At 46.6% G+C, this 21,336-nt stretch overlaps 1 protein-coding gene across 1 annotated transcript in view; it reads right to left on the bottom strand.

Annotated features, from left to right (window-relative positions):
* LOC149337659 (ATP-binding cassette sub-family C member 3-like) overlaps positions 1–21,336 on the bottom strand; it is a 215,614-nt gene that overhangs the window by 144,413 nt on the left and 49,865 nt on the right. The window contains exons 5-8 of the mRNA XM_089553474.1: positions 19,616–19,747; positions 15,859–15,920; positions 8,167–8,277; positions 93–224 (exon numbers count right to left, since the gene is read on the bottom strand). Coding sequence (XP_089409600.1) covers positions 93–224; positions 8,167–8,277; positions 15,859–15,920; positions 19,616–19,747 — 437 coding nt within the window. The remainder of the gene's footprint in view (positions 1–92; positions 225–8,166; positions 8,278–15,858; positions 15,921–19,615; positions 19,748–21,336) is intronic.

The raw sequence follows: 21,336 nt of genomic DNA, 5'->3' as shown, positions 1-21,336 counted from the left end.
TTCGAGTGTCACACCATGTGTACTGGGTGTACGAGAATTGATGAATACAAAGAGAATATGCAACTTGCACTGCGGCTGGAGTAATCACTCACTCCAAGGCTGGGATCCTAGCGAAAATGCAGGCATAGTATCCAACGGTGGACAAAGATATCCGTAAGAAGTCCACCCACACAACTCCTAAGAACGTGGTCATGAACGCTCGCCGGCGTCCAGGCCGAATGTGACTGGAAAGAACACAGGAAATAAATGAGCGCTCGAACTCCTCATAGCAATAGTAATTATTCTCGAATGCATATCCTGTGCTCGTGAGCCGACGTGGATCTCTTTCTCTTTATGGCCTTTACAGTGTACTGAAAATAAATATCCATGTAAAAGAGGTCGTATACATGAGGAGCTGTGCAATTAGCAGCCGTAATAGGCTAGGAATGGTAATCGCATTAATCGGTTGTTACAGTAAATTGTAGCGTCAGTCAAGTCATTAAAGCAGGCAGCGTTTCTTCCTTAAGAAGCGATTTACGCGCTCTTGATTAGCGCCAATGAGACGCGTTTTATCAGTACTGCCAACAAGGTGATCGTTAACTGTGAGCCAGACGTTATGGGAACCACCACTAAAACTAGAGATGTTTTCATGTTTCATTAAAAAGAGTATTTCTGTGTCGGAAGGAGTGGGTTTCGTGTGTGCCATATGTGAACGGCCCTTTACAAAAATATTATGTGGTGTTTACGTCTGCAGCCTTACAAACACGCCTTTAGTTATACAGTGTACTGAAAATGCTACCGTGGTATGCGCAGATGAAAATTTATTGAGGCAGATTGGGCTAGTTCATCTGCAGAGCAACGGAACTGTGAAACACCTTAAAAAATAGACACACAGGACAGATTACGCATCAGCGGGCTTGTTTTCTTAAATATTTTTTTTTTACATTTCGCGAAAATTTAACTAATCGGTAACTGGTACGAATATACCACTTCTTGTGTGGGATACATAAATTCCCTAAGCAGGAATTTCGTTTGTTCATATGATAATGCTACACTGGAGCATCAGACCAGTTCGCGAAATTCAGCCGACAGACATGTAGATGTACTGCTTCGTTGCAAAAATGGCTGCCTGTGCATACTTGCTAAGGTTTGCTCTAACAGAAGGTGCATCAGTGGGAATATTTCTTTTAGAAATGAACTTATGTACTCCAATGCCCCCATTCGTCTTCGCTGCGAGGATGTGATCTGAGCAGTATGCTGCAAACAACATCGCAGCCACACTTCATGGGTATGCTTAAGTACGCTTTATTTCTCAAGGTGCAGTGCAAGATATTGATACGTGGCGGCTAGAAGCAGCAATAAAAACAGCAGAGGTAATTTGCTACGCAAGGGACCGACGGCTTGGAGTAGTCTCACAGCACACAAGCTCGCACCTCAGCGTCGTCTTCGTAACAAAACCACTTCGTCGTCCTCCCAGCGTCCGTAGCATGACCCTCCTCGCGGCAAAAGCATCGTCCCGGTGCGCACTACACAGGTCAGCTAGACGGCGAGTTGTAAGGTTTGAGGCGGGACACATGGACGATGTCGGTGCGGGGTGCAGCGGCCGGGGATGGCGGATGTAGCGCGGTGATCTCGTAAGTCACCGCGGTCACCGGACGTACGACCCGATAAGGGCCTGTATACCGGGGGAGCAGTTTTTCACAAAGGCCCACACGGCGGGAAGGGACCCAGAGTAAAACAAGAGAGCCAGGAGAGTAGGTGACTTCACGATGGCGACAGTCATGACGTCGTTTCTGATTGACTTGGGAGGCTGACAACCGCTGGCGGGCGACAAGACGGGCAGCGTCGGCGCGAGCGATGTCGTCCCGAGCGTAAGGACTCGTGGAGGCGGTGGCGGGCAGCACACTGTCGAAGGGCAGCAAAGGATCGCGGCCAAAGAGAAGATAAAAAGGGGAGAAACCGGCTGTATCGTGACGCGTAGAATTGTAGGCGAATGTAACAAATGGGAGGCTAATATCCCAGTCGCGGTGACGGTCGGAGATGTACATGGAAATCATGTTGGTGAGGGTACGGTTCAGACATTCAGTGAGCCCGTTCGTCTGCGGATGGTAGGCCGTGGCGAATTGATGACGGACGGAGCAGAAGCGGAGCAGTTCGGCGACCACTTTGGAAAGAAAGCAGCGGCCGCGATCGGTGAGCAGGTGACGGGGAGCACCGTGGTGGAGTATGACGTCGTGCAGGAGAAAGTCAGCGACATCAGTTGCGTAGCTGGTTGGGATCGCTCGCGTAATAGCGTAGCGCGTGGAGAAGTCCGTCGCGACCGCGATCCATTTGTTTCCCATGGCAGACACCGGAAAAGGGCCGAGCAGGTCGAGGCCGACACGGGAAAACGGGTCTTCGGGGATGGGAATCGGCTGAAGGTGTCCGGGAGGGAGAACCGAGGGCGTCTTCCGTCGTTGGCACAGCTCGCAAGCGGCCACATAACGGCGGACAGAACGGTATAGACCGGGCCAAAAGAAGCGGCGGCGCACGCTGTCGTAGGTGCGGGAGACTCCAAGATGACCGGCCGTGGGAACGTCATGAAGATGCTCAAGGACGCTGCGGCGCAGGTGTTGCGGGACCACGAGCAAGAGGTCAGCGCCGTCAGGCCGCATATTGCGCCGGTAGAGGACGTTCTCATGGAGCACAAACGGGGCGAGGGGCGCATCACAGCGGTTGGCAGTGAGGCGGTCGATGAGGGAACGTAGCGAAGAATCCAAGCGCTGTTCTTGCGCAATGTTGCGGAAGGCCGAGATGGATAAGACGCAGGCGTCAGCCTCGCATTCGTTGGAGGAAGGCGCATCGACAGGGTAACGGGACAAGCAATCCGCGTCCTTGTGCAAGCGGCCGGACTTGTGGACGACACAAAATGTGTACTCTTGAAGGCGAAGAGTCCAGCGCCCCAGCCGGCCTGTAGGGTATTTGAGCGAAGAAAGCCAGCATAAGGCGTGGTGATCCGTGATAACAGAGAAAGGGTGCCCAAACAAGTAAGGGCGGAATTTTGCAATAGCCCAAATCAGGGCGAGGCATTCCCGCTCGGTTATAGAATAGTTGCGCTCTGACACAGAAAGGAGACGGCTGGCGTACGCAATAACGCGAAGCTTGTTGCGTTGCCACCGAGCAAGTGGGGCACCAATGCCATGGCCGCTCGCATCGGTCCGAAGTTCCGTAGGGGCTGAAGGATCAAAGTGAGCCAACACAGGTGGAGCAGTGAGGGCATTGATAAGGGCTCTGAAGGCGTCAGCTTGGGGGGGGGGGGGGGTTCCCCTAGAGAACGGGATGCCCTTCTTGAGGAGCGTGGTAAGAGGTCGGGCTATTTCCGCAAAGTTCTGGATGAACCGGCGGAAATAGGAACATAGGCCGAGAAAGCTGCGCACATCACCGGAGGAGCGCGGAGTAGGAAATGAACGCACGGCGCGGACCTTGTCGGGGTCGGGTTGGATCCCAGCAGAATCGACCAAGTGGCCAAGGACCTTGAGCTGACGGCGGCCGAAGGTACATTTCTTCGAGTTCAGCTGAAGACCAGCGCGGCGGAAGACGGCAAGGATGGCTGAAAGGCGATGAAGATGGCTTTGGAATGTGGACGAAAAAACAATCACGTCATCTAAGTAGCAGAGGCATGTCGTCCACTTAAAACCGCGCAGGAGGGAGTCCATAATGCGCTCGAAGGTTGCAGGGGCATTGCACAGGCCAAAAGGCATGACTTTAAACTGGTACAGGCCGTCCGGGGTGACAAAGGCGGTTTTCTCCCGATCCCGTTCATCGACAGCGATCTGCCAGTACCCTGAGCGAAGATCGATGGAGGAAAAGTAACTGGCGCCGTGCAAGCAGTCGAGAGCGTCGTCAATTCGGGGCAAAGGGTAGACGTCTTTCTTTGTGACGGCATTCAGATGGCGGTAATCGACGCAGAATCGCCAAGTTTGATCTTTCTTTTTAACAAGCACGACAGGGGACGCCCAAGGACTACTCGAAGGCTCGATGATGTTGCGGGCCAGCATCTTGTCCACTTCTGCCTGAATAACACGGCGCTCTGCGAGGGAGACCCTATAGGGCCGTCTGTGAACAGGGTGGGCCTCGCCGGTGTCAATGTGGTGGGCGACAACAGAGGTTTGACCCAAGGGACGGTCCCCAAAGTCAAAAATATCACTGTAGGAGGACAAGAGGCTGTGAAGAGCTGTAGAATCAGCAGAGGGTAGATCGGCCGCTATCATCCGGGAAATAGAATCCTCACTGCAGGGCTGCGATGTAGGGACATTGGATACGGCAGTCGTTGGGTCAGGAGCCAGGACAGAGACTGTGCAATCGGTCAATGGGGACAGATCAGCAAGTGAAATGCCGGTCGGAAGTGCCTGAGGGGACAGGCTGAAGTTGAGGACAGGGAGGCAGGTGCAGTTGTTGGTGATGTGGACAATGGTGTGGGGAAAGAGGACGTTACGATTCAGAATCACAGCGGCGATAGGGCAGGCGACGTAGTCTCCATCAGGGACGGGAGGAGAAGGCGACATAGGGATGTAGACAGCAGCTTGTGGCGGGAGACGAGCAAACTCGGTGGATTCAAGGCGAGGTGTGCTGGTGGAGTCGTCATTGCACTGGGGCAGATCCAATCGGAGAAGTCCTGAGGAACAGTCAATAAGAGCTGAATGGGCAGTTAAAAAGTCAAGGCCAAGGATTATGTCCTGAGGGCACCTGGTCAGGACGGTGAACAGAACGGGTATATGTCGTCCGGCAATGCTGACTCTCGCAGTGCACATTCCAATCACGGCAGCGGGGCTGCCATCGGCGACGCGAACCGTGGACATGGCGGCAGGCGTTAAAACTTTCTTCAGACGGCGGCGCAAAGAAGAGCTCAGGACAGATACTTGGGCGCCAGTATCAATGAGGGCAAGGACCGGGACACCATCCACGAGAACATTCAAGAGATTACGTTTGGCAGCGGGGGTCAAGAGAGGATTTTCAGGCCGGGTCAATGATGCAGCGTCACCTCCGGGGGCTGCATCGGCTAGTTTACCGAGAAGTGGCGGGAGGTCGAAGGAGAAGGGCTGCGGCGTGTGGTAGGAGAACGGGAGCGGCGGCCTAATGGGGAAGGTGAGCGGCTGGACCCACGAGCGTGCGGAGCGGGCTCGTCACGGAGCGGATCGGGACGTGGGGTGAAGCGGCGCGGGCCGTAGTCGTTGCGGCGGTCGACGAAGGAGTAGGGGCCAGGTGGCGGGGACCAACGGCTGCGGCAATGACGGGAGATATGTCCGACGCGAGAGCAGGTAAAACAGATCGGCCTGTCATCAGAGGTACGCAATTCGGCAGGATTGCGATATCGGTACAGAGGCGAGAAGCTGCGACTGTAAGTGGCAGCTGCGATCACTGGAGGGTCCGGGCTGGCATGAGCGTTGTCCACGACGCGAGAAGGGACGGCCATGTTCGCAACCTCCTGTCGAACGACGGCTTGGATGAGGGCCAAGGTGTTGTCCGGCAGTGGCAAGGAAGAAACAGCGGGCGTCATCGCCTCCAGTTCGCGGCGCACGATACGGGTTAAGTTAGCCCCGCACGTCCACCAAATGATACGTGGCGGCTAGAAGCAGCAATAAAAACAGCAGAGGTAATTTGCTACGCAAGGGACCGACGGCTTGGAGTAGTTTCACAGCACACAAGCTCGCACCTCAGCGTCGTCTTCGTAACAAAACCACTTCGTCGTCCTCCCAGCGTCCGTAGCAATATTGTCCAATAAATTGATAAAAATGCATAATAATTCAAGATTTAAACTTTATTTCATGTAATGGCCTGTAAGAAACGTATTCCAGCGCTGATGAAGCAGCGGATTCTAGAATCGAGAATGTGGGACCGGCACATAACATGGGTATTCAAGCAGACGCGATTTAAAGATTGGAACATGATTTACGCTCAAACTTTTTCGTCTGTGTTTTAATGCATTGGATTTTTGGCATTGGAAAGCAATTTAAATATTGAAAAGTGGTTAGTAATACTTTATAGGAAGAATATAGTCAGGTTTTTTTCAGTAAAACATGGTTTTTTACACTTTCATTCATTCATTCATTTCCTTCAAAGCCGCTTGCAATAAGTTTAGCGGAGCATGACACTAAACATTTTTGTTCAATAAAGTCAAACATCTTTAGTGTGTAAGCTGGTTGTTTCCTCACAAAAATAAACACAATCCGCCGTTATGAACCATGGCAGCTCAAGAAGTAAAACAGTATATTCTCGTCATCTGTACGAAGAGGCTCAGTGAGCCGAATACAATACCGAACAATACAAGTGGGGTCTTTAAAATGCGCTCCCGTGTGTATGTTTCTTTGTTTTTACTTCATGGCTTGAAGTCCATTTTCCTCGGTCATCGATGTGTGGAATAGGCTTGATTTATTGGTTTATTGGAGTTTAGCGTCCCGAAGCAACTCAGGCTATGAGGGACGCGGCAGTGAAGGGCACCGGAAATTTCGACCACCTTGTGTTCTTTAACGTGCACTGGCATCGCACAGCACACGGGCCTCTAGAATTTCGCCTCCATCGAAATTCGGCCGCCGCGGCTGGGATCGAACCCGCGTCTTTCGGGTCAGCAGCCGTGCGCCGTAACCACTGAGCCACCACGGCGGGGCGATGTGTGGAATAGGTTCTGACCCAATAGACTTTTTGATGAACTGTGGTGCACTTCCGTTGAAATCCGGCATGCTAATGCGCTTTAGGACGACGCTCTATGATGCCGATATCGCCACGGCGATCACCGCAGGTGACGTGCACCTGCGAGGCAACCAGTACATGGGGCCTTTGTAGCAATAGAGGTATTGTACAGACAGAGAGACTGCAATATCGAGTATTGGGACTACATTCTAAACTCAATATTAAGGCGAAAGCCTTCAATGGCTCATTCTCCCGTCCGTCCGTCCGTCCGGCGTTGCATCCAGCTCCCGGGGTGACTCATCGACGCGCGCAGCTGCCAAAAGGTGACGTCTGCTTCGTCGACAGGTGGAGCTGTCGGCGCGGCGGCATTAAGCGCTACTCCGTTGTCAGTCAGTGTGCGGCAGCTAGTGGAGGAGGATGGCTCCCAAGCGGTGCAATGATTCGCGCCAGGTGATTCGGCTCAGCAGAGGAAGGCTGACACTCCAAATACGAAACGGCGAAAGATCAACAAACGCATGCGTCAGCGGCTTTCGCCTAGGGCACATTAGGCTGCCGAAGTGCCCCATTAGGTTTTTTTTTCTTGTGAAACTTTAGAAAAGAAAATAATAATCATTCTTCTCAGAGTAGCTAACGGTAAAAACAAAAAAAAAACTGTGAGCCATATTTAGCGAACACTTCTTTCACTGCGTAATAGCAATATCTTTATTTTACGTAGCTTCTACCTGCGTATGCAGTGGCCGCTTGCTCCTAACAGCGTGAATACATAAAACCATGCTTTAAATGCGAATACGCTCATATTGGAGCGTAAAGGGAGCAACTTGTCCTCTGTCGCATTCACTTTTAGGCGAGAGGTATTCCGCCCAATCTCTGAGGCAAATTCCTATCACTCTACGTTAATGCGGTAGGCAGCGGAAACCAATGCGCTCTTAATAACATGCGATGTTTTAGCCCTTATGAAGATTTTAACTGAAGTTACAATCTCCTCTTTTCGCTGACGTCAAGACCTTGTGTGCCGCGTTTAAAAGCATGCTCCCATTGCTAGATGCATCGTTACTGTGATTTGCGCTGAGAATATGCCTCCGCTACCAAGAGTAAGCATTCCGCAAATTTAAGGATCGAAATCTGTCCTGAGTTTACATACATACATACAGGAATTTTATTGCAAGATATATATACACAGTACATAGCGTGCGATGCAACTTACCCTGCCTTACTTAGTCTTGTGCAACTTACCCTGCCTCGAAAAGGAAGTACGCTTGAGGGCAGCTTAATTCGTTTTTATTCCTCTATAGGCTTATTCCTGTTTGGAGTGCATTTAAAACTAGGCTAGCTTAATGCTGCACGCAGCTGAAAGTTTGTTAGTATGACAGTGATATCTGCTGTGACGTACTGAACACATCAACTGCGAACGCCTTATTTTGGATACACACTGGCAGTGTTCGCCTCGTGCGCTTTAAGCCAAATTAAGAGGGTTGTTGCGGGAAACAGAATCATAAGAAGTCCGTGGCAGGATGAGCTTACCGTTGACGCAGTCGGGATGATAGTGTCGTCACCAGAGGCCTGCACTTGACGCCTCTGCGTAGCAAGGGCAGCTGCACTGCTGGTCGTTTTCGAATTACGTCCGCGAACAACCTAAGGCAAAGTAAGCATAAGAGATCAAACAAGGCGTTCTTAAAAGCAATGAGGACGGGATGTGTACATCGTGAGTTTAATGGACGACCGGGAAAAGCACACAGGCGTTGGAATGCTATGGCGCGAGCTTTCCTGGAAGAGCCTTCCTTCACATATGTTCCGATTTCGGATTATCGCAACTTATTGAGCTCCCCACACGTGTCACTGCCACTGCCTCATCCTTTCTTGACATCATCCTCACATCATCTCCAGACATCGTGTCATCTATCATTCATTTGCCTGGGTTAAGCGATCACATGATAATCAACTTCAACCTCTCTCTACCCCTATCCCGCTCACGTAAGCAGTTCAAATACATCAGAGATTACAGCAAGGCTGACTTCCAGGCTATTAATAACAATATGTCTTTATTTTTAGATGAATTTTTGAGTGTTTATCTCGACCGTAGCGTACATCGTAACTGGGAGATCTTCAAATCTAAAGTTTCTGACCTCGTAAATAAATACATACCAATCAAAAAGGTATATAGCAACAGTGCTGCACCCTGGTACAACAGGTATCTTAATAGGCTTTCCAATAAGAAAAAAAGACTTTTCAGGACAGCTCGCTTCACACACTCTGCTGTCAGGTGGTCCGCGTATAAAGCCGCTGCAGTCGCTTATTCAAAGGCATTAAAATCAACCAAATTTACCTTCTTTAATCAGACTCTTCCAGCTATGCTAAGCAATGACCCGAAGCAGTTTTGGAACACAGTGAAAGGCAAAGGAAATACCACCATACAACTATTTACCCCGGATGGGGATTCAGTTCCTGACCACCTGTGCGCATCGCTTCTCAATAGCACTTTTATCAAAGCCTTCTCTAGCCCCACCGACACTTCCGTCCTACCTTCGCTCATAGAATATCACTTTCTACCAATGGATCCCATCGTCATCTCCTCAGAAGGAATTCGTGGCATTATTAACCAACTTAAAACGTCATCCTCTTGTGGTATCGATGGCCTCAGTACTAAATTCTTGAAAAATACCGTAGAATATTCTTCCATTATTCTACATTGTATTTTTTCGCAGTCTTTAAACCATCACACCCTTCCTAATGACTGGCTCACCGGCAAAGTAATCCCAGTGCACAAATCAGGGGAAACGCAAGATCCACGTAATTATCGTCCCATCTCACTTACTTCCGTTCCATGTAAAGTTCTAGAGCACATCATATTTAGTCATCTTGCTAATTTCCTAGAATCAAACCAGTTCTTTACTCCGAAACAGCATGGTTTTCGCAAATTCTTCTCGTGTGAAACGCAGTTAATGATTTTCACTAACGACTTGCATGTTTCTTTAGACTCTGGACTCATTACTGATTGCTTATTCTTAGATTTTTCAAAAGCCTTCGATAAAGTCAGTCATTCTCTTTTACTTTTAAAACTGAGCCAACTTAACATTGACCCTAATGTACTCAATTGGATTCGTGCCTTTCTTAGTAACCGTACTCAGTTCGTCTTCGCCAATAACCACGACTCATCACCAGTGCCAGTACATTCAGGTGTGCCCCAGGGGTCGGTTCTTGGCCCGTTATTATTTCTAATATACATCAATGACTTACCTTTAAAGATTTCATCTAACATGTGCTTGTTTGCTGACGACTGCGTAATTTACAGAGTAATTAATAACACTGATGATATTATTCAGCTACAGACAGACTTAAATAAAACTTATGACTGGTGTCAATCGTGGAAAATGGAATTAAACATATCTAAATGCAAATGCATGCGCGTAACCCGTAACCAGCAAACGAGCCCAGATTATTTTATTAACGACACTCAGCTGAATCCAGTCTCGTCTTACAAGTATCTTGGCGTTAATGTTTGTTCTAACCTTTCCTGGAAAGCTCATATCAGGTTCATTACTTCAAAGGCTAACCGCATGCTAGGGTACGTCCGCAGAAATTTTTCATCCTCTCCACCTTCATTGAAAATGCTATTATATACTACACTCATTCGTCCGAAACTAGAGTACGCATGTTCAATTTGGGATCCTGACACCATCACATTAACAAATGAACTCGAGGCCGTGCAGAATCGAAGCGTCCGTTTCATCGTTGGAAACTACCATCGCACTGCCAGTGTAACAAAAATCAAATCTAATCTTAAACTCCCCTTACTCTCCACTCGCCGTAAGCTATCACGCATTTGCCTCTTCCATAAAATTTACTATCACAATCCTTGCCTGAAAGCCATCTGTGTAAAGGCACCATCTTTCATCTCGCCTCGCATAGACCACAATCAAAAAGTAGCTGTTCCACACTGCCGCACAGTGACCTGCTCTAATTCCTTCCTCCCTAAAACATGTCGTGACTGGAATAATCTTTCACCCACAGCCACCTGTGTTAGCGACACTGCGCGTTTTAAAAGCAAATTACTCGCACTGTTAGAATCAGACCAATTGTGATATGTTGTTTACTCATATATAGACTACATAAGGTTTCTTTTTTGTAATCCTTTTATTTATTTCTTTTTACTCCTGTACTTTTGTTCTCAATGTTTTCGTCCTATGTCTCTAGGATCTTTCAATATTGTTCGTATATATAGCCCTGTTTTTGATCTATGTATTGTTTTCTTCACTGTCCCACCCTCTCTGTAATGCGAAATCCCTGAGGGTAAAATAAATGAAAATGAAATGAAATGAAAATGAAAATCGTCAAAAGTGAGGCAAATTTGGATCCATATGTGCCGTTTTTCAACTGGCTAGGTATATTAAGACTCAGCATTTTGAAGAGCCGACAAACTAAGCGCAGAAGGCGGGACAACCGGATGCCTCAGAATGCGGCTAAGAGTGCAGGAACTTTTCTTCAAGTGTTTTCTAAGGACTCGCGAGGACATTGAATGAAACCTACAAGGTACTAAAAAAAGGAAGAATAGAACAAAGGTCCATTCTTTGCTGTCTCTTAGATTAGAGCAAAATTCTAAAGCTGAAGCTGTCTATGGCTAAGATCGTTGAGGTCTTACCGCAGGGACCTGAGACCCGTTTGAAGGCATTTCATGCACTAAGGAACTAGGGAAAAAACGAACCGCTCTCATTTAGCACAACCACCCTTCCCGTTGCGATTGATATCTGAGTTACTTGACCACAAAAGGACATTTTTAGCAATGTAACGCAAAATATTGGGGAATAGATTATTTTCCTTATATGCTTTTACCTTCCATTTGTGTTCGACAGAGAACCAAAAATATACACGTGTTTTTTCTCAATATATTACTGGAGCTGTTGTTTTATCTTGCTTCATTTTTGCTGAAAATTTGGACCATTCAGTGCGCAGAATTGATCAAAACCTTTTGTTTTTTTTCTCTCAGTCTATTTTTTCATAAAATATTTATCGTCCTTGATTCTCTCGCGATATGCATTCAGATCCGTGAAGGAGATAAAACACAACTGCTATGCGAGGATTACAAACGAGTATAAAGTGCTGGGGAAATATAATGTACTGCAGGAGAGCATCTGTGCAATCTTTGCTTTGTAGAGCAACCTATTTATGGAACCATACATCTTAAAACGCGTTTGCGGATAACAACACGCCACGACCTGTGGGCTGCTTTTCTGTCCTGTTCGGCAGCAAAACTCTGTTCAATTGGCTGTTGCTTAAATAGTCTGCACTGTGCAGGCTGTTTCAGCCAAGACTTTACACAATTTTTTAAAATAGGCGTTTTGGGTTAGAAGAGAGCTTTCTTCGGCAAATCATTCTCAGCGGCGTAGTACATCAGAATACGGTTAATACGTGCTAACTAGCAAGATGGTTAACTAAGATTGAGCAGTCAACTTTCTAACGATTACCGTTAGGTTCCTTAATATTCGAGAGGCGTGTAGCTCACCCTAAGTAGGAACTATATCAGTATTTAAAATTTCGAACACGCGGTTACCCTAGGCCCTGTGGCCAATCAAATTTTGGCTACATCACGCCAAAATACATGTGTTTTCAAGAAGCCTGCAGACAAAGCAACTTTTCCAGTGCAGGAATCGCCGAAGTAGCCGAAGATTGTTGCACCACAACGCCGAGGGTAAGCGCGTTTTCGAAATATTAAAAACTGATGTGGATATGATTTACGGTGGGCTAGACGCCTCCCAGCAATTAGGAAGCATAACAGTTAGAGTTAAGAAGTTATTATTACGTTATTATTAATAATTATTAAACAGCCTGCTAGTTAGCGCGTCATAGCTATATTCTGATGTACTACACCACTGGTAATACTATTCCGAAGGTGCCCTCTTTTACCTAAAAAAGCCTCTTTTTATAAATTATGTAAAGTCTTAGGTGACACACCCTGTATATTCATATGAATGAACCAACCAGAGGTGTTTATCACTGACTTTGATGGGCCACAATCAGGATTTGCTGTTAGACAAAATCAGGAATCCTGTATGAGTGAGTACAAATTGTTGAGCAAAAGATTTATTGGCTGCACATCATAACATTGAAATTCAATTGTCTGTTTAGACTGATAGCTTAAAAATATTGGTTGCGCTTGTGTTTATAGTAGGATACAATCTAAGAAAAACAGCAGTTGCTAACACTCGGCTGTGGTTTGCGGCGTCTGTATTACTCCACTGACCAATCACAACAGTAAACGAAATCAGCTTGTCAATATATGACTGCATTAAACAATTTACGTATCAAAATTCAAGAGCTCATAATTTTTTTTCTTGTGATAAGCTGCTTCTTTACGCAGCAAGAAACGTTTAAGCACCAGTGTACATTTCGTCGTGGTGAAATTCTGTCCGCCGAGGCTGGATGTGGGCGGAGCTTCACTGCAGACTTAAGTTGTATTCGTCTAAATACGTTTAAATTGCCTTTTTGTTATCTGCGTTTAGACCAAGCCTGTATAAAGTAAAAGAGAACATATTGGACCCGCCGCGGTGCCTGAGTGGTTACGGCGCTTGGCTGCTGACCCGAAAAACGCGGGCTCGATCCCGGCCGCGGCAGCCGAATTTCGATGAAGGAGAAATTCTAGAGGCCCGTGTACTGTGCGATGTAAGTGCACTTTAAAAAACCCCTGGTGGTTGAAATTTCCGGAGCTCTTGAGTACGGCGTCCCTCATAGCCTGAGTTGCTTTGGGACGTTAAACGCCAATAAACCAATACACCAAGAACACATTGCACTCCAATTTTCACCCAAATCACTCAAATTTGACAAAATTACTAATAAAAATTAAAATGGCCTAATCACTCTATTTGGTCGAGCTGGCACAATGCATTAGGCTCTAGTAGCAAACAATACTGATAGGAATGATTGACTAAAAACAGTATTTAGTACTATCGTACCGTAGCTGGTTCCACGCTGTTTTGACTTGCCGTTATAGAATGCTTTTATCAGTCACGAACGACACTGTTCTACTTTTCGGACATGTGAGACCATAAAAATTTCCCACATTTAGGTTTTGTGTGTATTGTCATGCCCCACTGCACATGAAATTTTACAGCCTTCAATCTAAGCGCTACAGCAGAAATCAGGATATTTTCATTGAATTAAATAAAACACCCTGACCAAAAGCGGGCAAAGCATGATTTTTCTCAAAATTGTGGACTCCCAGGTTGATAAACAAATTGACCAGACCGGCTGTTTTTGGCATCAGCATTTCATGTGCGTACGAGAGAAAACAGAAACATCTCAAAAGGGCGAGTTCGGCTACGCTGCCCGCCTCCGCAAGTCAACTCTGCTGAAGCCATTCCCCGTCTGCTTTTTCTACCCTGGTACGCCAAAGAAGGCCCCACGTGTAATCTGAGAACTGGCTCGGGGTGACTAAACGCGCTATAGGCTCTCATGTCGTGCCGCATATCTACTCCGGATGATCAGACTCTGCTTCAACGTGACTTAAACCTCATCGAAACCTGGTGTACATCATGGCTTATGCAACTGAACATCTCCAAATGTAAGCTCATGCATGTATCGAGAAAGCGAAATAACCTCAGTTGTTCGTATTCATTAAGTTCCACACCACTCTCCGAAACAGAATCATACAGGTATCTTGGAATCATCATTAACAACAAATTAACCTGGTCTGAGCACTTTGCAAAACTTTGTACAGATTCTTCCAAGATGCTTGGGTTTATCAGACGATCCCTTGCTTTTTCCCCCCATTGTGTCCGACAACTCGACTAAGTAACGTTCATCCGTTCCAAACTAGAATTGCCTAGCTGATCTGGAATCCCCATCAGAAATATCTAATCGACCAGCTTGAAGCCATCCAAAATAGCGCGGCTCGTTTTATCACATCGCAGTACGGCGTACAACACAGTGTAACTCTTATCAAGGCATCCTTTGACCTGCAACCTCTGGTACCTCGGCGTAAAATTTCACAGCTTTGCTTATTTCACAAATTGTACTACACCTTCCCACAACTAAGAAACTGTATTGCACCCGCCGCTTCGCACCTCACGTCGACTTTTTAAGTCTCAGTTTGCAGCTCATACACGTCTCCACAAACTCATTTAATAAATCTTTTTTATCTAGTTACATAACACTGTGGAATGACCTACCCGATTTCATAGTTATTAAAATAGAACCCAATAAATTCAGGCAGTTATTAGCAGCACATTTCAAGGGCTGAGTTATTTTGTCGTGTTTTTGAATGTGTGCATGTGTGTTTCTTATCTATCTCCGAGTTGTTCTTGAGCTGCTGTGTCTTTCTTATATTAATACTTTTGAAAATGTTGATGTTGACCATGAATCCGACATTTTGTATTTCTTGTTGATGTTACCGACCACTGTATTATGTAACAACTGCTCCCCCCTCCCCCCTTATGTAATGCCCCATGCCAAGGGCCCTCAAGGGTAAATAAATGATGATAAATGATGGTGGTGATTTTGTGTTTGTAATTTTTTTGCGATTAAGCTTCGAGCTCCCATGTCGAATACATAATGCTTGAAATCTTTTTTTCGCATCGTACGCACAAGACAGCCGAGCAGCTTTCCTTGCAGAATTGGCGCCGCCTTTAAATTCTTCCCACCGCAAGTTCACTTCTGTTGGTGACAAATAAAATGACCATATTGCGCTATCCTTCTTCGATAATTTTCTGCTGATTTCTTTCGTAGGAAATTAGCAAGAAACGAATAAGGGGCCTCCATTATTCTGCTGTCCATTGTCCTAGTCGAGCCTCAGTTATTCTCCTGCTACCGCGTAGACGTGTAGCGTTCCAACATAAAGCTGCCTCTTGCCAACTAATTGTGCTACGAAGAGGATCATAGTCGCCAAGTGCGAAAGAACGTACGCAAAGTTTCAAATTTTGATCACTCTTAAAATTTCCCTTTTGAACCGGTACATCGTGGAGATTTAAAAAAAAAAAACTAGTAATACAAGGGCGTAACTGGCAAACAAGCGGTGCAGCTGTGTGACGAGGAGAGTAGCAGCCAGTTTTGAAGGTTTCGGCTATTCATGAAAAGGAAGTTTTGGTCTTCGCCTCGATGAGCTCGCGCTGCACACACAGACGCACGATGGTGGATCTGCATATATCTGTGGCTCATTAAAAGCACCGCTCTGAAGCTTTCTAGGTTTTTGAGAGCCTGGGAATGGAGACATAAGGCCGTACTCACGGAAAGAAAGGCGTGACGATTTGGCGACCAAGCAGGGACGATGTGTCCTCTTCTATCAATTCCTGCAATGTCAGGAAAAACACTTTGGGTTTCGGCTCCACCCAGCCCAGTTTGATACATAGCGATTTTAAAACCCTTGTGGTACAATGTTGCATACGGCTTCTAATACGTAGCGATTATTTCACCATGGAAACATATTCTCTAAAAAAGAAAAACTTTTACAGAAAACCACTGGCTAGAGAAATACGCTGAAAAATAAAATTCACGCGGTTACCAGGAATTTCATTATATATTTAGGCATCGGTGGCGTCAGGAGATATAATTAATTTTTCTTCTATTTTATTTTAAATTTATTTCGAATTCAATTCGTTCTATAGTGTCACGAGGATGGGAAGCAATTTCTCACTAAGCTTTAAACTGAGTTTTCAAAACAACTTCAGCTGTACTTTTATTACTTTCTTTGTAGTGCAAGTGCTTGACACCTGGGTTTCCATTAAATCTTCTCTTCCCACTAGCGTCAACGAGTCAGTGCTCTGTGGACTTGTAACAGTCAGTTATACTGTTATGGTTTGTAGCGCGACTATATCAAGGAGCAGTTGATAAAAGTTGGATAAGGAAAAAACAAAGAAGTGATAATTTATCTGGGTTCTTAAGGACCGCGTCTCATAACCAAAGCCTTTGTTAACAAACTGAAATGCGAATTGACGGCGAATTTACAGACCCAGTTAAGTTGAAGCACTGGTCATCCTGGTCACGGCACCAGTTAAGTTTCTCCGGATCGTCGTCGGAATGGCTGGTTCGAATATGATCGTACCTGGTTGCAGTTCGAAGGGCACTTCGCGCCTTCGTCCACTCGTCCGGCGACACGTTGCCGGTTGGGGCAGCAACTCCAAACTTCTTGAGAAGTAAAACTTCTTTATTATTGCGAAGCATTACTGCTTTCGCTACCACCTCAGCCCGTGCCGTGCCGCAGCCGCATAGCCACGCTTGACCTTACGCGTGACCTCACTGCGTGACGTCATACCATCTGTGTAAAAACGGGGCCCCATCTCTAGCCGTCGTCTTGCGCGGCGCATAGCCATGGCCTCACTCCCGCTCCTCTCCAGGGGCGCTGCGCGCTATGTGACGCCTTACCATCTGTGTAAAAACGGGGCCCCATCTCACGCCGTAGTCTTGCGCGGCGCATAGCCACGGCCTGACTCCCGCTCCTTTCAACAGGGGCGCTGCGCGCTATGTGACGTCATACCATCTGCTTAAAAACGGGGCCCCATCTCACGCCGTTGCCTTGCGCGGCGCATAGCCACGGCCGCGGCCTGACTGCGCTCTTCTCGTCAAGCCCATGAGACTGCGCTCTTCTCGTCAAGATGCCGCCTCCAGCCTATACGCTTTGGCAGGTTGCAAAGAGAAAAAACCAGCGAGCTACGGAGACAGAAGAAGAACGGCAGCAGAACCACGTATTTTTCGCAATTACCAGGCTTAACCAAGCTAAGCCACAGCCAATTTTTGAAGACGGGACCAAATAGAAGAACTTAGAGAAAAGGGCGGTTCAAAAAAATGCTTTTTAAAAGAAGGGCTGTAGAAAAGCGGCCGAGACTGAGACTCGGTGCGCTCCTTCCTGCTATTTTGTTGCAGCGGGTTTTAATACCTTCGATAATTGGGCGGAGCTTTTTTAAATCTGCTGTCGCCCAATTTCAACCAATACTGCTGCCACGGCACTGCAGATACAAGTGGGCGGGGCCCAGTGTTCGCCAGAGCCCGACTCGGCGGACCGCGCACTTTCCCTGGAACTTTAGCACTTTTCGAGGCGCCAGCAAAGCCGAACTCCACCGCTTAGCGCGACAGTCGGGTGGTTTCAGAAGGCGCCGACCTTACTGACACCCACCCTTTGACAGCTAATCTCTTCTCAATGGGAAACGGTCGTCAGCCCCTTGGTCCCCTTTTCCCGCGGTCGAAGCGCGCGCCGCCCTGTCATCATGTCAACCCCTCCCCACTTCAGACGGACATAGTAGGGGGGAATTAGCTACTGGCGCCGTAGGCTTCTACCTTAACAGACCCCCTTATGGACACACCTGAGACGACTTGTGTCTTTTTGTGTAGCGATAATAATTATTTCCCTCGGTAACCTAGTAAAGTCGAGCCCGGATATATCAAAAAGAATATTCCTAAATATTGGCACTGTCGAGCACACAGATTATCGCCTTGAAAATTCGGTGTGCAGATAGTTTCGCACTATATCTAACTGCAATTTCGGCGGTCGTTCCAACGGCGCGCCGCGGCGCTTCGCGTGGCGCTTTTGACGGCGCCTATTGGTCACTTTTCTCACGTGTTCACGGTTCGGCTGCTCAGCCTTGGATACCTGCTTGCATCAGTATAACTGAGAAACCGCGCGACAAAGTCAATGCTATGAGCGCAAGAGGGTGATTGTCGGACTTTTGTGGTCCTTTCCAAGCCATGTAACTGCCATGTGATGAAGCCAACTGTACAAACTAAAGCCTAGTGGCAGCCCTCGTCTAGAGTGCTTTGTTCGCTTCTCTGCTGAAGGCGTTGCGGATGCCAAATGCACCGCACTCATTTTTCATGAGAGAATATTAAAAGCATTTCATCGTAAATTGACCACAGGAAAAGCCATCCTACGATAAGCAGTGGCTTGTTTATTTATTTTTATTTTATTAATTTTTACATACTGCAGCCCCTATTGCAGGAGTGGGGTTAACAATTTGGAAAAATGGCAATGTACAATACACATACAAAAGATTACATCTAACATGGTTGAATACATAGCGCGAACAGTGTGTAGGCAGTAACTAATAAATTGAGGCAATGTAGTACAATGAACACAACACAACGAAAACATCATGTTTCACCCATAGCTGTTAAAAATGAGTTTAATGGAAGAGACAGCGCTATGCCAGGAATTAAGTTCCAATGTTCAATAGTACGAGCAAAAAAGCTGTGTTTGAAATTATTAGTATGGGCGAAGTATGACTTCGTGCCCTCCATTAACGCTTCGATGCGAAGCAGGTAAGGCATAAAAACTCCTAGCGAGGGGTGCGCTGTTAGCACGCCAGGCGGTTGTACGCCTCACCACTCGCTATATGTTACTAGGCCTCACCAGTCGAAGCCGTCCGCTGCACACCTCTGGAGCAAGCGCGTCACTGCCATGTATGGATGCCATATATTCTTGCTTCTTGATTATACATAAACTTATAGATACCCATTCTTATTCATGAAATTATCCGTATATCAAATTATTTTGCGTACTCCTTCGAGTTCAGTGCATCCAGGCTTAAAAGTTGCCGATTTCATCTCCGTATCTAACACCGTCGAAATTGCGAAACGCATTACACCGCGCTTGCCGCACAAAATACCATGCTTAAATCTTATGCGAGAAAAAGAAAATACTTTTGCCTTCGCTCAACCTGACGTTATTGTGTTTTGACGTTAAAAAATCAAATCATACTAAACGATGGAGCGGCGTGAATGAGATATACGTGGGTGAAAATAATGAAGGTATACCAGAGGCCCTAATCCTCACTGAATTTACGTTCCAATCAGCGCTGACCTTCACGTTGGTGCAGTGACACAAGAAACCTTTAAAACCCTTGATACTAAATATAGTAGGAATTTTTGCTATCGGTTTCCAACAAAAGGCCCATCCGTTTGATCTCCGGCGATGGGCTTTCCACTGTGGAAATCTTCGGAAGTTATGGAGCCTTCAAAACAACAGGCGCCAAGGTTGACGTAAAGTATGACTGACCTGAGGTCGAGGGCTCTTGATGACCAGATCTTCAAGTTGAGAAAGTAAAAAGCAGCCGATCACAGAAGCCGCTACGAGGACACTCATTAAAACAGACGTTGCACGAAGCTCTCTCTCTGACATCGTTATGAACTGAAAAGAAACAAAATGTGGTGATTGCATGCGCTGAATTTCATTTCCGCTTACTCTGTGCTTTTGTAACAAAAGTAATAACTAAAAAATATAGCTGACCAAACATCGATGCTCCTCGAGCTCAAACTAGCCACCCCACAAAAGACAGAAGATTAATGAAAGGTTTTCAAAGGGACACAGGAGAAATGCATGAAACTTGACTCATTGTGCAAAGCGGGTGTTTGGCTCTTGGCGCCTATGTTAAGGATAGATTAGGCGCAAAAGACTCATTTATTGCTTGAGAATCAGTTTAAAAACTAGAACATTTTATTTTTCGCCACTCCATTCAAACTCATAATGACTAAACCAAAAAGTGATCACTGGTTTTCTCTTTAGAAGTAAACGGGGACTGAAGTCTAGCCTCAAAGATCCCGTCGAAATGCCCGTTCACGTCACCGCAGTGTGTCTGTAAAGTTGTCAAGGTAACGACGTTTGTATCTCATTTTTCTTGCCTTAACTAAGTAAGGAAAGCTCTTGCTTTCAGCGAAAGTGGGCCTCTGTCTCTAACCATAGCATTTCATGCCTACATGCGATCTTCAGTATGTCTCAGTTCCTCTCTACATGAATGCTTCATTCTGCAGTTCACAGGGCGGTTCTCACGGATCTGGAAAAGTCACTTCGACAACATTAGAGGCGCCCATTTACGCAGTTTAAGTCGACTACCAGCCACCCAGAGGATTAATTTTCAGTACCGTCAGTGCCAAAGGCATTTCAGCGAAGAGTGGGCTACATGGAAACAAAAACAATGAACAGAATACAGGGAATGTTGTTACAGCGTGCATTCAACTTCCTTAATAATTAACAAAGTAAGCTAAAGCGTCCAGAACTCATTTTTCTCTAATGGTCGCTACATAGAGTGGAAGGCGGTCCGACTAGATAGAAGTCCGAGGTGGTTAAGGCTCATAAGAACGCTGATATGGGATTCTGGGATGCGCTTGCGACGATGATCAATGCGAGAGGAATTCTACCTATCCTGGTGGTGAAACGAACCCCTTCCTCAAGGCCGAAACGGAGAGAAGTGCTAGAATGCGGACGTTAACAGTGTTAGAACCCACTATAGCGGATTAGTGGCTGTGGCCATCGCCTGGTTAGCCCAAGGATGCAAGATCGAATCCCGCACTCAGCTGTTGCATTACTGTGGACGCGAAACGTGAAAACGCCGATCTGCTGTGCGTTGTCTGTGTGCGGTAATGTATCCCAGGTCGTCTAACTGAACACGCAGCCGTTCACTATCACGTCTCTCACAGGGCTTATCGTACCGTTCGATACCATACCATACCATACCGTACCGTACCGTACCCATACCATACCGTACCATACCATACCATAAAACCGCACAGCATAGCATAGCATAGCATAGCGTAGCATAGCATAGCGTAGCGTAGCATAGCGTAGCATACCGTAGCATACCGTAGCATAGCGTAGCATAGCGTAGCATACCATACCATACCATAACATAGCGTGCCATGCAGTACCATACTATACCACACCATTATCTACCATACAATAGCATAAAATACCACACAGTACCATATGGTACCTTACTGTAC

This window comes from Amblyomma mixtum, chromosome 7 (assembly GCF_055824585.1).
Source record: "Amblyomma mixtum isolate Tamu chromosome 7, ASM5582458v1, whole genome shotgun sequence".
In the NCBI taxonomy this organism is placed as follows: domain Eukaryota; kingdom Metazoa; phylum Arthropoda; class Arachnida; order Ixodida; family Ixodidae; genus Amblyomma; species Amblyomma mixtum.
The sequence above is the reverse complement of the archived record's forward strand: the minus strand, read 5'-3'. Positions and strand labels throughout refer to the sequence as shown.